Source organism: Vipera ursinii (assembly GCF_947247035.1).
Source record: "Vipera ursinii genome assembly, chromosome: 8".
NCBI classification, from domain to species: Eukaryota; Metazoa; Chordata; class Lepidosauria; order Squamata; family Viperidae; genus Vipera; species Vipera ursinii.
Genome location: NC_139519.1, coordinates 20,789,390 through 20,805,237, shown reverse-complemented (window position 1 = coordinate 20,805,237; position 15,848 = coordinate 20,789,390). Strand labels below are relative to the sequence as shown.

General features: G+C 39.7%; 1 protein-coding gene across 1 annotated transcript in view; it reads left to right on the top strand.

Annotated features, from left to right (window-relative positions):
- Nucleotides 1–15,848, top strand: part of LOC310643926 (opioid-binding protein/cell adhesion molecule homolog) — a gene marked incomplete at its 5' end in the record, with an annotated part of 549,587 nt that overhangs the window by 528,383 nt on the left and 5,356 nt on the right. Inside the window, 3 exons of the mRNA XM_083368625.1 lie at nt 5,718–5,852; nt 8,246–8,366; nt 10,035–10,186. Of these exons, the coding sequence (XP_083224751.1) occupies nt 5,718–5,852; nt 8,246–8,366; nt 10,035–10,186 (408 nt within the window). The remainder of the gene's footprint in view (nt 1–5,717; nt 5,853–8,245; nt 8,367–10,034; nt 10,187–15,848) is intronic.

Genomic DNA, 15,848 nt, shown 5'->3' with positions numbered 1-15,848 from the left:
ACTTTCCTGAATGAAAACCAAGAAGCCAATGTCTTTGATACCAATAGATCTAAGTTGACATTCTGGATTGCCATGTGGCAAATAGCTTTCTGACATGCCCATGGTTAATGATAGCGATTGTGCCAATAAAGGAGAATATTTGTAGCTCAGGGATGAAACGAGGGGTCCTTGCTGCTCTCTATGCTTGGTGGTCTTCTTGCAGACATTTCATTACCCAAACTAGGTAACGTCTTCGGTGCTGCTAATGTTTACAGCACTGAGGATGTTACCTAGTTTGAGTAATGAAACGTCTGCAAGAAAGCCACCAAGCTGAGAGAGCACCAAGGACCCTTGATAGTGATTGCGTTCTGCTGTAAGTCTAGGGCAGAAAGGTTCAAGGTAAAGGTCTTCAGAGCTTTATACAAAGGGTAAAATGAAATGGGAGCCGATGAAACAGTCTTCTGAATTGCTAATCTCTCTCCAATAGAAAGCAAGGACTGTTCTTTCAGATGAGGTTGCCATTTGGGGAGAGAATCGCTCTGGAGTGTTCTAATGAACTGTGAAATGTACATCGTGTCAGTTGCCAAGGCAGATGGGCCCAGGCCATTGCTATTGCAATGTGGTTGTTTTTGCCTGGGAGCTATCACAGGTAATTTAAAGATATTAACGAATGCTGTTAATTAGCTTAACAGCATCACTGGTCCTAATGCACAGCCAGATAGATAATCCCGCTGTGTCAAAAGTTCTCCTATAGAATTTGCAGGATTGGTGGGAGAAGGAATTGGTGCAGTCACCACTGCAGGACTTACTGCAATGCTCTTTTTTGGCGGGGGGGGGGAGAGAATGTCTTTACTGCAGTTGTCATCCTACTCAAAGGACATAGCTTCCTCTGCCAGGTGAGCAGAAAGGACTAGTGGATTCTCTTTCTGTTCATCTTGTTTATGGCTTCCCATCATCAAAAGCTGAGGTAACTCTCTTCCTCTTTGATCTTGCATCCCATTCCTTCGCACCAGGAGAAATAGATAGAGAAGGTTCTTCCAGAGGTGATAATATACAATAGGCACATTGGGAGAGGAGGAGGAGGAGGAGGAGGAGGAGGAGGAGGAGGAGGAGGAGGAGGAGGAGGAGGAGGAGGAGGAGGATATCCATTCAGTCATGTCTGAATCTTGGCAATTCTATTGGTCAGGTTTGTCCACATCTTCCAATCTTGCACAACTTCTTAGAGTTTTTCTATGCTCTTTCTATGCTGGTGTAAGCTTTGATGGTGTCCAGCTCTAGAACTAGAACTAGAACTAGAACTACAATAGAATAGAACAGAACAGAACAGAATAGAATAGAATAGAACAGAATAGAACAGAACAGAACAGAACAGAATAGAGCTGGAAGGGACCTTGGAGGTCTTCTAATCCAGCCCCCTGGTCAAGCAGGAAGACCTATATCATCTCAGACAGGTGGATGTCCAGTCTCTTCTTTAAAATCTCCACTGATGGAGTGCCTACAATTTCTGGTGGCAAGCTGTTCCACTGGTTGCTTGTCCTCACTGTCAGGAAGTTTCTCCTCAATTCCAGGTTGCTTCTCTCTTTGATCAGTTTCCAACAATAGTTTCTTGTCCTTTCCTCTGGTCCTTTGGTGAATAACGTGACCCCCCTCTTCTTTGTGGCAGCCCCTCAGATACTGGAACACTGTTATCATGTCTCCCCTATTTCTTCTTTTCTTTAGACTAGCCAAACCCAAGTCCTGCAGCCATTCTTCATACCTTTTGGTCTCCAGGCCTTTGATCATCTTAGTTCCCTGATTTTTTTCCAGACTCTCAACATCTTTTTTGTGATATGGTGACTAAAATTGGCTGCAGTAGTCGAGGTGTGGTCTTACTAGGGCTTTATAAAGTGGTACTACTACTACTACCACTACTACTACTACTACTACTACTACTACTACTACTACTACTAGATAATGTCTTATGAAGGGCAAATGTACAGAAGTAACATTAACCAAAGGGCAGAATCTCCACCAAGCTGCCTCTGTGCATGTGAGTGTTTCCCATTTAGACCAAGCATAAAATGATGGGTTCTCCTCTCGTGGTGTAAGCCAATAAGATTTTGACCCTAAGCTGGCCTGGTATCCATCACATCCCCTCCATCTGAAACTCACCATTTGTATCCCTCTCCATACTTATCTCACAGAGCTTATCTTTTTCCTGCGGGCCCCTACCATGTTGAAAAGAAACCATCTCTGTCATGTACTTATTTTGGTCACCGGCTCATCAAATCTATTTTGTTACACATCCAATTATCTTTTATAGAGATCAGCTGGAGGATAGGACAGACCCACAATGACCTCAGGATTATTAGATCATTACAGAGAAGGTTCTCCTGCAAAGCCAGCCCAGCATTCATCCTCTTCATAGGTTTCCACCCCTTGTTATTTTGCCATCTTTACCGTTCCAGACTCAAACTGCTTCCCCCCCCCCTTCTGCCCTGAGTCAACAGTGCTTTATCATCTCCATCCTGCTGCTTACTTCTTTGAGGCAGAAAAAGTCTCTTGCATTTCATGCAATCAGTTTCTCACTGCCTAGAAATATTCAACATTTCCAAACTAAGGAGGAATATTTATGAGGCTCCAAAGGCCAAACCAGGGGATGGTTATTTTTGCCTGTGTGAGCTGCTTACCCACCTCTACAGGGTGATATCTCCCACCAGGCTAACCAATTATCCCACATTCCCACCCCCCTTGTGCATATGAATAGAATAGAATAGAATAGAATAGAATAGAATAGAATAGAATAGAATAGAATAGAATAGAATAGAATAGAATAGAATAGAATAGAATAGAATAGAATAGAAAATGTGGAATAGAATAGAATAGAATAGAATAGAATAGAATAGAATAGAATAGAACAGAACAGAACAGAACAGAACAGAACAGAACAGAACAGAACAGAACAGAACAGAACAGAATAGAATAGAATAGAATAGAATAGAATAGAATAGAATAGAATAACAAATAAACTCTGCAAAAGGCTGCAACGGTGTCCTCTATGTTGACCTCTATATTAAACTTCAAGTTCTACCTAAGCTCAAATATCAGAATAGAATAGAATAGAATAGAATAGAATAGAATAGAATAGAATAGAATAGAATAGAATAGAATAGAATAGAAAATGTGGAATAGAATGGAATAGAATAGAATAGAATAGAATAGAATAGAATAGAATAGAATAGAATAGAATAGAATAGAATAGAATAGAATAGAATAGAATAGAATAGAATAGAATAGAATAGAATAGAATAGAATAACAAATAAACTCTGCAAAAGGCTGCAACAGTGTCCTCTATGTTGACCTCTATATTAAACTTCAAGTTCTACCTAAGCTCAAATATCAGAGTGGGGGGGGTGCTTGGATTTGTTTTGGTTTTTCAAAATCAGGTAGAATGAAAGAAGCCCCAAATTGGTTAGCACCTAAGCAATACTTGTGTTAGCTACATTCCAGCATCCTTTTGTTCCTGGCAAAAGCTCTGTGGGAGTGGTGGATGTGAATCAGCAGGAAATGATGTTGAGCATGGTGGTAAAAATTGCCTCTCTAATCACCTTGTTCTGTTTGGAGCAGCAGGGGGTACTCCCCCCCTTTTTTAATATGGCAGCCTTTTTGGAGAAGAATGGGCAAGCTTTTATGCCTGTATTCCTGCATTTTCCTGGGGATCTGAGAGCTGCAAATTGTTAAACAATGTTGGTACAGCGGGAGAACCCGTGGAGATTTCAGGTCATGTTGCAAGGGGGTTGTTCAAAGGACAGCCAAGAAAAGAAAGCAAAAGCTAAAAATGTTTGATATCCATTGTTTAGCTCTTTGGGGTTTATTTCCGGGTAATGCTTATCTATTGCAAAAGTACACTCTGTTAGATGATGTGTCCAACAACTACAACCTCAGAGGGTTTCTAAGGGACAGGAAAAGATATCTGTGACACTGTATTTTGCCCAAGACTGTCTCCAATCTTAGAGGAACAATTTAATCCATTCTGTTGCCCTAGGGCTAAATCAGAGAACATGAATTTGCAGAATCTGAATATTCTAGTTTCTTAGGTGTTTAGGTATCAGACATTCATAACACCAGTGTTAAAAGAAAAATCTTCATCAGGGTCCAGTCCAAGCTGGGAATAAGCAAAATGGCGACTGCTTTAGAAAGAAGGTTATAGTTTATTGAAGAGGAGAACCAGACAGAAAAATGGCTCTGGGAAAACTGACCACATGGAGCAGAGCGGTGGGTTTTTATACCTTCTTGAGCTTTTGTTTGGAGTTGTTCCTGTGGCGTGAACTTTGACCTGAGTCCAAGTGTGCCTTTCTGGTATTCTGATGTCCCAAAGATCATATCCGGCTTCCCTGGAGCTGTGGCTAATGACTGTTGGATTTTTTGGTGTGAGGGATTGTTGATTCTAGGGATTTCTAATCCCAGCTTCCTGACTCCGATCTTTCCAACAAGATTATCACATCTGCATTTCTGCAGACCTGGTTTCTGTTTGGGGCAGAGAATCATTGGGGTGGTTGGTTTCTGCCTTTAAGATCTTTGGGGAAATATAATATTCTGCCTTTTAATATTCCCAAAAATATTTCTTTCTCTTGGGGGGGGGGGTGACCTCCCACACTAGTTTGTTGATGCCTTGCAGTTGAAGAAAAATTCATTGAGTGTGTGGTGGGTGCATCATTTTCATTGACTGTCATTCAGGATAAGCCAACCTGTTTCATTTTCAGAAGTAACACATTGAGTTGTGAGTTTTAACCATTGCAAATAGCAGAATAATCACAATGCAAGTGGACAGTTGGGTGGTTAATCAGCAAGGGCAGCTTCCTTTGGCTGCAATGAAAATTAAGGACATGTTTATTTTTTTTAAAAAGGACATTTTCATCCCAGCATTGTGGTGTAGCAAGAAAAGAAAAAAATAAAGTATTTGAACCTTTTCATTCTAATGAGGAGTTAATTTTTTGTTGAATTCTTAAACATTAGCACACATTAGCCATTTGCCTGAAATGGTATAAGGTTTCCTGCCTGAGCAGGGGGTTGGACTAGATGACCTCCAAGGTCCCTTCCAACATCATCATCATCATCATCATCATCATCATCATCATCATCATCATCATTATTATTATTATTATTATTATTATTATTATTATTATTATTATTAAACACCACCAAGCTTTTGCCATACATGCATATTTCTTTAAAGAAAAAACAAAAAAAATAATCATGAAGAGTATTTGACTAACCCAAAACAGCAACAGAAAATTTGGTGGAGGCCCTAAGTCTATTCCCAATATTATCTGTTAAATTTTCCAAAAATCTTAAACTTGCTAACTTGAACCGAGCTTTCTCAAAAGACACCTTTTGCCTCCCTGGAAAATATCTGTATTTTTTTCCATAAAAGGAAAAAAAATATATTTTATGACACCTTTTTGCAAATATGTTCAAAGTTTGCATACTTTCCTTCTACATACATCATCATCATCCTAGCAGTGGAGAATGTAAAATAACGGGCCAATTGCCAAGGGAAAAAATAAGCAAAAATCTCCCCATTCCAGAGAATCTGCTGAATAATTTATCATACCCACTTTAGTCCACCCAGAAATGATTGACAGTCGGCCCTACCTAAACACACACACACACAATTCTGACTGCAAAAAGTGAAAGAGAACTGAACTTGATGCCATAGTTTTATCTTCTCTGTATTTCTTTCCCTTTTCTATTCTAGGTCAGGGATTTATAAGTGATGATGAATATTTGGAAATTACAGGCATCACGAGAGAACAATCAGGTGAATATGAATGCACAGCGGTTAATGACGTGGCAGCGCCTGATATTCGGAGAGTGAAGGTCACCGTCAACTGTAAGTCAACCTCCACGCCTGGTCATTTTTCACAGAGCAATAGATTTTATAAAGGGCATTTTTCAGGCAGGATGCATGGGTGTCATTATATTGTTTACAACAATTGTGTAAGGCCATGTTTCTCAACTTTGGCTGCGATGAAGACGCGTGGACTTCAGGTCCGTTCATCTTCAAGCCACCAAGGTTGAGAAACGCTGCTGTAAGGCATGCTACTCAAATTATACTCTTACTGGACAAGCAGGTTTTAATGGAAAGGTTTCAGAGCTCGCTTAAAGCTGTTGCATAAAGCTCTGACTGCAAGAGCCATTGTTCCCATTGGGTTTTCGGTGAGACTTCTTCCGAAACTAAACGGTGGCATTAGGCTTATATTGGTAAACGGTGGTTTTCCTACCCCATCCTCTGGGTTTCTATATTAGCCTTCCACTACTGAATTCCAAGCTAACATGGAACGATGGGCTTAAGTTTTATTCCTGAAACAGACAGTTGAGTTCAAATCAACAAGCCCACAAAAAAAACCAAGTTGATTTTCTGAGATGCCTTGAAAAAACTAGAAACTGGTTGGGTTCACATGACATGCTAAGCTCCAAACGTGGCTTAGCACTGTGAGAATCCAGTGATTATGGATTGTAAATAGTGGTTTACAACTAAGTGGAATACATGTGAACCTAGTAAATTTCTTTGCAGCTTCTACACATTAGATATGGTTAATTGGCAGTGGTTTCACTAGGAACGTCATAAGCATATCTAAGCCAGCCTGCCATTCATTCATTAGAGGAGGGGTCTTCTAACTTGGCCCTTTTATGACTTGTGGACTTCAACTCCCAGAGTTCCTCAGCCAGCATGTTTGGCTGAGGAATTCTGGGAATTGAAGTCTACAAGTTTTAAAGTTTCCAAGTTTGGAGACCTCTGCATTAGAGGACATTTCAAAGCAAAGCAAACCGGTGTAATCATTTTAAAGTTATAGATTAGTGTGTAAGCCTGTTTTACCCATTGATATTAATATTTTCCAAAACAATTCTGGATCCTTCTTGACTTGAGGGCTAAATCACCATTATCTCTGATCATATTTATTTGCACTTTGATTACCTTTTTTTAAAAAAATGCATCTCACTCTAAAATGTGGGCTTCTTTCAGAGGAGGTCAGATGATCCTCTGTAGCCCTTTCTCTGACTCCTACAAAACTTCTCCATATATTGAAAACATCTTCCTCATCAATTGTGTATCTATTTTTCCCCCAGGTATTAGGTATCTAAACAAAGGTGCCATGCATACAGAAACATGTTCTGTCTCTCAGCCCTGTTAGAACATTCAGCAAAATAACACTCTTATTCCACCAAGTTTATAAATCCTATTAGAACAACACCTCCAGGATCTAAGCTATAGGTGTGCCATCTAGCCATACAATTCTTATAAATTAATGGCTTAACATTTCCTAGCTAGCTATTATCCCCAGAATAAAATAGCTCATCTCTACTGTAGCAGCTGGGAGAATACACAGTAAGAGGTTGTTGTCTTCTTCTCTTAACTCCTTTACTTTCTGCTGAAGAGAAAGTCAAAATTAAAACACAGTGGGAGAGAAATTCGGCTGATGCTTAGCCATGCACGCACAACAGATTAAGAAATCTCCACCTTTCAGGAGAAGCATGAGGAAGTCCATTTATGCCAAGCTGACATAAGAACATCACATATGTAGATTTAATTAGGCTTCATGCCTTTTGCCCTTCTGGACAATCACTTTTTAAAAGCTTCATTAGCATCGTGAAGCACAAAGAACATGGAACTATTCAGTTTAAAATAGGTACTGAGTACTTTGAAAGGGTCTTGGCATTTTGGAGGTGATTCAAGAGCTATCACACACACACACACACACACACACACACCAACCCCTTGGGAAAAATACACAGAAAAGAAAGTTTCCTAATCTGACTTCACTGAAAGACCTACGTTGGGTTAATGTTAGCATGTTACCACTTTCATACATCACTCTGAGGTTCTCCTAATCAAGTAGCGGGTTTTATTTAGAGAAGATCTGGACTACATCACGTTAAACATAGATCCCTTCTTAGCTTTCTGTCTTGTCCTGGAATCATTTCAAATTCTTGTCCATAACCTGGTGATCAGAAAACTGTTTGTGGTAAGTCCAATTGCATTGTCCAGTTTTATTTTTGAAGGACCTTTTCTCATTTTAATTCAGCTGGGCCTTCAGGAGCTTGTATATCCATACATTTGAACAAACTCAGGGTGGGGAAGACTAAATTACTTCCATTTCTATATGTGCAGGATCATTGTCCTGAGTTTGATTCCAACTGATTCTGTTTGCCATCAGGATTCCTTCAAGGGGAGACCTGGGAAATATCTGAAAGAGTTTGAAATAACCTTCTTTCCCTCTGCAGATCCTCCATCCATCTCCAGTCCTAAGAATACTGGTGTTTCAGTTGGACAGAAAGGGATCTTGCGTTGTGAGGCTTCAGCTGTCCCAGTAGCAGAATTTCAGTGGTTTAAAGAAGAAACCAGGTACCCAAGCAGTCTTTTAAAGCTACCACAGTAACTTAAGAATGGAAGATGTACGTCCTTGGGAAGAAATGGCTTTCTTGAGATAAGGGGATATTATCAGTCAAACCAGCAGTTTTACCCAGAGCATCAGCTCAGCTTTGGAAATACATTTGAATTCTAAACTCTGCCCTGATGACAGTGAAAGAGATTCAAGGTGTTGGTAATGACTTACAAAGCCCTACATGGCATGGGTCCGTATTACCTACGGCAACACCTGCGGCCGGCGTCAACTTCCCTCCGTCCAGTGCGCTCCCACAGAGAGGGCCTCCCCAGGGTGCCTCCAATCAAAGAATGTCGATTGGTGGCCCCCAGGGGGAGGGCATTCTCTGTGGGCGCGCCAGACCTGTGGAACCGCTTACCGGTTGAGCTCCGGATGGCCCCCGACCTCCGCTCCTTCCGGCGCGACTTAAAAACATATCTATTTGAGCAGTTCTGACCTGGTCTGATGGGTTAGGGTTGGGGTTTTAATATGTTTTAATACTGTTTTAAACTGGGCTAAATATTTAATCGTTTTTTAACTTTTGTATTCTGCTTTTTATATTTATTGCCCTGTACACCGCCCTGAGTCCTTCGGGAGAAGGGCGGTATAAAAATATAATTAAATAAAATAAAAAATAAATAAATAACTAGAGAGGGTCCCAAGGAGACATTTTCAGGAGGCAACTGGACCTTCTTGTTTTTCTTTGAAGACGTTTCACTTCTCACCGAAGAAGCTTCTTCAGCTCTGACTGGATGGTGAGGAATGGAAGGATTCAATCAGAGCTGAAGAAGCTTCTTGGATGAGAAGCTAAATGTCTTCAAAGAAAAACAAGGAAGTCCAGTTGCCTCCTGAAAAAAACCATCTCTGGGACAGCCATGACCTGGATGACTGAGAATCTCCATAACTAGAAGGTGCTCTCATTTGCATTTCCTCTGTCCTGTTATACCTTCTCTAATCTGGACTTCAGTTCCCAGAGTTCTCAGCAACAGCCATGCTAGCTGAGGACATCTGTGAGTGAAATCCACACAGTTGCAGGAAACAATTGATGTATGCATTAGGACAAATTTCAGGCAGGTCTGTCATTTTTTTAAAAAAAATGTAATTAAAATCGAGCATTGTGTATCCTAGGCACAAATGGGCATCAGCAATCTTAAATAATATTGTTATATTAAATTTATCTTAAATACGCTCAGATTAATTCCAGTCTTTAGTAATATTTTCTTTATGATGAGCATAGGAAGTTACCTTATATAGTGTTTGATCAACAGAGGATATTATAGTCTACCTTCAGCTGCTGATGGCTTTTCAAGGATTTGGAACTGGAACAAATAAAGTAATAAATAGATGACTGTTGCTGAAAAACAGGGCAGTGGGGAGGAATGGTTAAAACTGGCTAGAACATTGGAATAGGAAATGGATGAGAATAAACCTCGATGCCCCGATTAACCTTGAAAATGGACCTTGAAGATCCAATGAACAAGCCTCAAAGAGGTGCTGGAAAAAAATAAATACCACCTATGTCAATCTATTGGACCAAGGATAAGATTTAAATTGAGGAATAATTGCAGTCTAGAAGCTTGAAAGCAACTGAAATCCATTTCTGGATTATTATATATTAATCTAAGTTCATTGTCTTGTCTTCCTTGCAGGTTAGCTAATGGGCTGGATGGCTTGAAAATTGAAAACAAAGGACGGATGTCCACACTAACTTTCTTTAATGTCTCAGAGAAGGACTATGGCAATTATACTTGTGTGGCCATCAACAAACTGGGAAACACCAATGCCAGTATAATTCTGTATGGTAGGTACACAGATCAACGGAATACATACAGGTCTTTAATGGAAGGTGGAACAAGAGCAAAATTGTGGACAGGAGAAAATTTAGCAAAAAGGGACAGATAAGACAGGAGCTAGTTTGAGACACTGATTCTTAAAGCATCTTGTAGAGAAGCAGAAAAAAGTTAATGTCGACATTGCATGGTGTGTGAAGATATGTACAGTATATATGTACAATTAGGTTTTTAGAGTTGACTGGGAAACTGCAGGTTCTGTTTCACAAAGTTTGCATCATTTGGTATTTCAAGAGTTAATTTCTCCTGAAACAAGGATTGCATCAGTAAGATGTGAAGGATAAGAGTTACTTAAAAGGAAGATCAGGGCAGTATCTTCTCAAACCTTAAGAGTGTTGAAGTTGGTCCAGTAAAAACTCCACTGAGTTCAAGATTAACTGTTACTTCAACCATGCTCCTGTAGTCATAGTCCCATTAATCTAGTGATAGTTCAGGATAGGATTTGGGGCTTGATGGACCCTGTAATTGTACGTGAAAATCCTACTTAATTAGGATTATAGGAGATTCATTTGCCCAAAATGTTTATTTGTTTAATGTTTCCTATAATTATTTCTGGTGAGGGAAGGCTTATTTTACCTCTTTATTTCAACACGGACAGTTCAGTGTATTGCATACATCAGAAACAAGATCTTAAATTCAAGTCAAGCATATCTACAGCTTGTGCCTGAGAGAACAAGGCCAATTTTCTACCCCAAATTCTTCATTTTCAAAGCACAGATTTTGAGATCTCAACACCCAAGACAATTCCCAGTAGCAGGTTTTCAAAGCTAACCCAAGTTGCGTTGTCTTCTGCCTTAGATGACCACCGTCTACTCCAGTGTTTGCCTTGCATGCTGTCAGGTCTGTCACATCCACAAGGTTATTACTGGATACTTTTTCATTCATAAACTGGGACATTTGTCTAAGAAGCCATCTGTTCATTGAACTGTCTGCAAATATGAACTACATCTTTATCCTTTGCTTTCCTCGACTCCCTTTCTTCCTTCCCCATGCTTCCATTACGACTTTTGTTTTAGAAATACCTGAACTTCCAGCAGTGTCAGGTTGGTGCAAAGCACGATTCATTCTTTTGGTTGCTTACAACTTATCAAAGCAAGATACCCCTTTGCTATGAAAAGAGAAGAGAGGCTTTCTGTTGCAGGCATGTAGCATGTTTTAAATCTGAAAACTTCCAATCTTGAAACCTTTAGCTTGAGATTGGAATGTGTTTTTCCCAACCTTACAGGAATTGCACATGTTTCGTTCTGATTGTTCCGGGGTTATTTTATTCCATCAAGAAGTTTTGTTTTCAAAAGGAACACAGGAGATCATTACTTAAAAGTGGGGACATTTTGAGTTTAGGACATTTCTGGAGTAGAAGATTACCAGTAGGATCTGAACAGCTCCGAGCTCAGTATGGGGAATTTGTAGATTTCAAGTAAGATATGTTTTATAAATCCTTCTGGATCTGTGGAAACCTCTTGTTGATGTGGTCTTCGGAGGAATTAAGGGATTGCTTTTAACATGTGTTGGGGTAGCCCTCCATATTAGCTTATTCCTAGAGGCCAACTCTCTCAATAGCATCTAGTCATGATCTGTGGTATTATCACAAAATCCCACAGTAGCTATGTCTTCCTTAATGTGCAGCATTCCTGCCAACTAGCCCAGCCAACACAAGCTCAATATTGACATAACCAGAAAATATAGGTATTGGATGGAGACATGGGAAACAAAATATTCAAAGAAGGTTTCCTACACAAACCATCAGATTGCCATTTCATATGTTCATTTCACTTTAATATTTGCAGAGTTTTTGTGGTTTTTCCCCCTGACCTTTGAAATAGAGCAGAGAGAGAGAAAGAGTACAAAATGAAGTTTTGAAAAGAAATACAAAAAGGGAAATTGGAAGTCACACACTCATATTAAGGAAGAGAAAAAAAATAAATCTCAGTGGGGAAGAGAAGGAATTATTAGAGTCCTGCATATGATTAGTACTCTAGTTGACTCAATTGAGGGCAATAGAAGAAGGGGACAACAGAGAATGAGGTGGCTGGATGGAGTCACTGAAGCAGTAGGCATGAGCTTAAATGGACTCCAGAAGATGGTAGAGGACAGGAAGGCCTGGAGGAAGGTTGTCCATGGGGTCACGATGGGTCGGACATGACTTTGCAGCTAACAACAACAACTAGTTGACTTGCTTTGCTGGCAGTTATCAGGCTGGAAGAGGCCACGGTCTTTTCTGCTCATTAAATATAGGGAGATTTCATCCACGAGGAACACGAACTAACCCTTAAAAACCTCTTCAGCATTCCTGGAAAACTATCAGCAAAATGTGCAGAATAACAAACTTGCAATGGACCTTGGAGATCTTCTAGTCCAACTATTGCTCAAACAGGAGACCTTATAACATTCCAGACATCTGCTTCAGATGCTTTGAAGAATAGGTCGAACCCCTCTTCTCTGTGACAGCCCCTCAAATACTGGAAGGCAGATATCTTTTCTTCATTAGGCTAGACTAAGCTTAGGCAACCTTGGATCTTTTATGACTTGTGGATTTCAACTCCCAGAATTCCCGAGCCATTTCCCACAACCATTCATCATATGCTTTAGCTTTCAGTCCCACCAACACGCGATACATATTTTTGCCCATTTCACCCAGAGTATATATATATGAAAATTATTTTGGGGAAGACAACTGCCCAATCCCATTGAATGCAACTAATGTATGGGTAAATGCAGCCAGTTTCCTTCCCTGCCACTTTTTTTAAAAAAAAAATCTTGAGAGAAACGTCCCATAAATATAAAAAATAAATGTTATTTAATATACTATTAATATCATTTCTTTGAGCTTTTATTAATATACCGTTCCATTGCTGTCTTTTTAATGCTACATTTCAAAATTGATAGTGTTTAATTTCTATAACTCAAACTAAGTTACTCATGGGAAGTGTCACTGCACTGAATGGAATCCCATTAATTTTCGGCGGGATGTAGCGATGACTAACTTAATCCAAATGCTATTTATGACTTCTAGCAACAAACTTGCTTGGAAAGGTTATTTAAATATAATTTTTAAATGAATTACAGTTTGTTCTAATAATCTACTATTTACATCTTGCCATACGTATTATGTAATTTTATTAAAACCTCACAACACATTCCTTATTTAGAAGCTCATCGTGCAGAGCTTAATGCCATGTCTACTTGCATATGCCAAGGACTGAGTGAAGGGTCTTTTGCATGCAAATGTCCATCTGTTTTCATTTTCCATAAAGTTCCTCTTCCTATAGAATGCTGCAGATGGCTTCTGTTGCCTGCATGAAAAGGTCATTAGATCACCACTCAAGACCTATAATAAGTTGGCATCCTTTTTTTTTTTGAAAAAAAAGTTCATTTAGACTTTGATAAGCCTTTTAAAATCATTTTTTTCCCCTTTGACTTTGTATTTAGAATTTCAACTTTTTTCTGAACAAAAGCTAGTCCTTTAGGATAATCAGAGTGCATCTTTTTATTTTATTTTTTGTGCAGTGGGAGGTGTCCCGTCCTCAAGATGTTGTATCCAAAATATGAAATAAGTCACCAGTTGGACATGCCTAACAATGCAGTCTCCTTAATCTGTAGAAAGTGGGTTACTCTTTTTTTCTTTTTTTTTTCTTTTTTGCATTTCAGAGGTTGTCAAAACATTGTGGTAACATGGGCCACTACAACAATTATACATTGTGTGATTCCCTCCAGAGAACATGGCTTTTATTATCCAGCAGAGTAGCAATGTGATTTGACAAACATTGAACTATCTGTGTATAAGCCAAGCTCGTATACTGGATCACTGGGGGAGACTGTGAGTTTAATTCCATGAAAGATGGCTGGGTGACTTTGGGCCAATCACCAGGAGACAGTTCCACCTTAGGCATGAACGCCATCTGGGTGGCTTTGGACCAATTACCAGGCGATTGTGTGTTCTAGTCCCACCTTAGGCATGAAAGCTGTCTGGGTGACTTTGGGCCAATCACCAGGAGATAGTGAGTTCTAGTCTCACCTTGGATATGAAAGCCAGCTGGATGGCTTTCAGCCCAATCCAGCTCACAAGGTTATGGAGAAAATAGGAGGAAGATGGTACTATTTTTGACACTTTGTTCTTATTTGTAAAAATAATAAAGGCGGAATACAAATAAATAAATAAAGCCAAAGGCCACTAAGGGTCCAGCTTGGGAATGACTGTCCTTCTTTGGGCAAAATGGAATCAAGAACAATCTCCCAAAATTTGTCCAGGCACCCCAGAAACTATGATAAACCATAATTTTAGCATCCCTCTTCTCATCTATGTTTCCATCTCTCTCTCTCTCTCTCTCTCTCTCTCTCTCTCTCTCTCTCTCTCTCTCTCTCTCTCTCTCTCTCTCTCTCTCTCTTTAAGACTAAACCTTCTTTCCATTTCACCTTAAGCTAAGCCTCTCTCCTCTTTTCCAATTTTTTCAAGTGTGTGTGTGTAAGCATAGAAGAACAGGTTATCCTTCGTTTTGGCTGGTAGCAGCACTGGTGGGTCCTGCTACGTTGCTCCCAAGCTGGGGAGGAAAAAAAAGTGACTCCGTTAGAAAATATATATATATGCAGGAATTTCACATTTCATTCCTCATGAGTATTCCACACACCCTCGCGCTGCATAAAAGGAAAATCATTGGCATCTGATTATTACTTGTAGCTTTCTTAAGTCTGACACAGCCAATTCAACATTTGCTAATGTCAGCAGATGTACAGCATTTGGGGGTTGTTGTTTTTTTTTATTTCTCCCTCCTTTTGCAACTAGGTTCCATCTTTGGATTCAGACTTGAATCGCTTTTTCTCCCTCTCCTAATTAAAAAAAAAGAGAACAAACAATTCAAACGCTTTTGATTTCCATGCTGAACCCACATGAACAACCCTTCATTTTCAAGTGCAAAATAAAATATTTGATTTTTAATAGAGGGCTCTGCCTGCGTGCAGCCCCCACCCCGCCACCCTTCCTCAGGCATCCCAGAACAACAGAGCTCATTTGAATTGCTCTACTAAAGATTGTCTGGTAAATGCTTAGGAAAACAATGCCGCAGTCTGTTGTAATTAAGCAAAATAAAAGTTCTGTTTGCAATGAGACAATTTGGCTAAGCCGGTTTTTCATTGTAGAAATGGGTTTTGTAGCTCTCTGCTTGCTCAAAGAACCCATGAACTAATTAGATTCCCTCTTGCCATTATTATTTTTTTTTTACCATTACAAGGGTTGTTACCACTTTGTCTTAAAATTAATGAGGTTAGAAAGCTTGCAACATGTTTCTTTTTGTTCAGTTCAGATAATGGCTGAGCATCTCAGATTTCAGTGGAGGTATAATTACGCATTCATGATCCTTATATTTTTTTTTCCCCTGTTCTTCTCTATTCACATTGGAAAATACCCTTTGCCCTTCTCTGTGGATTTTGCCGGTTCTGGTTCTATAACTAAGCAATGAGCCGGATAGGTTTGGTGCTTGTGATCTTTCCTGATCCTTAGCATCATGCAGGGAATGAGTTGTCAGAACCCAGGCGTTGTGGATGGTAGAAACTTGTTTATGGCTCACAGGTTGTGTGAGCTCAGCCTGCTGTAACTTCTTCTACCATTGTAGAGAGTTT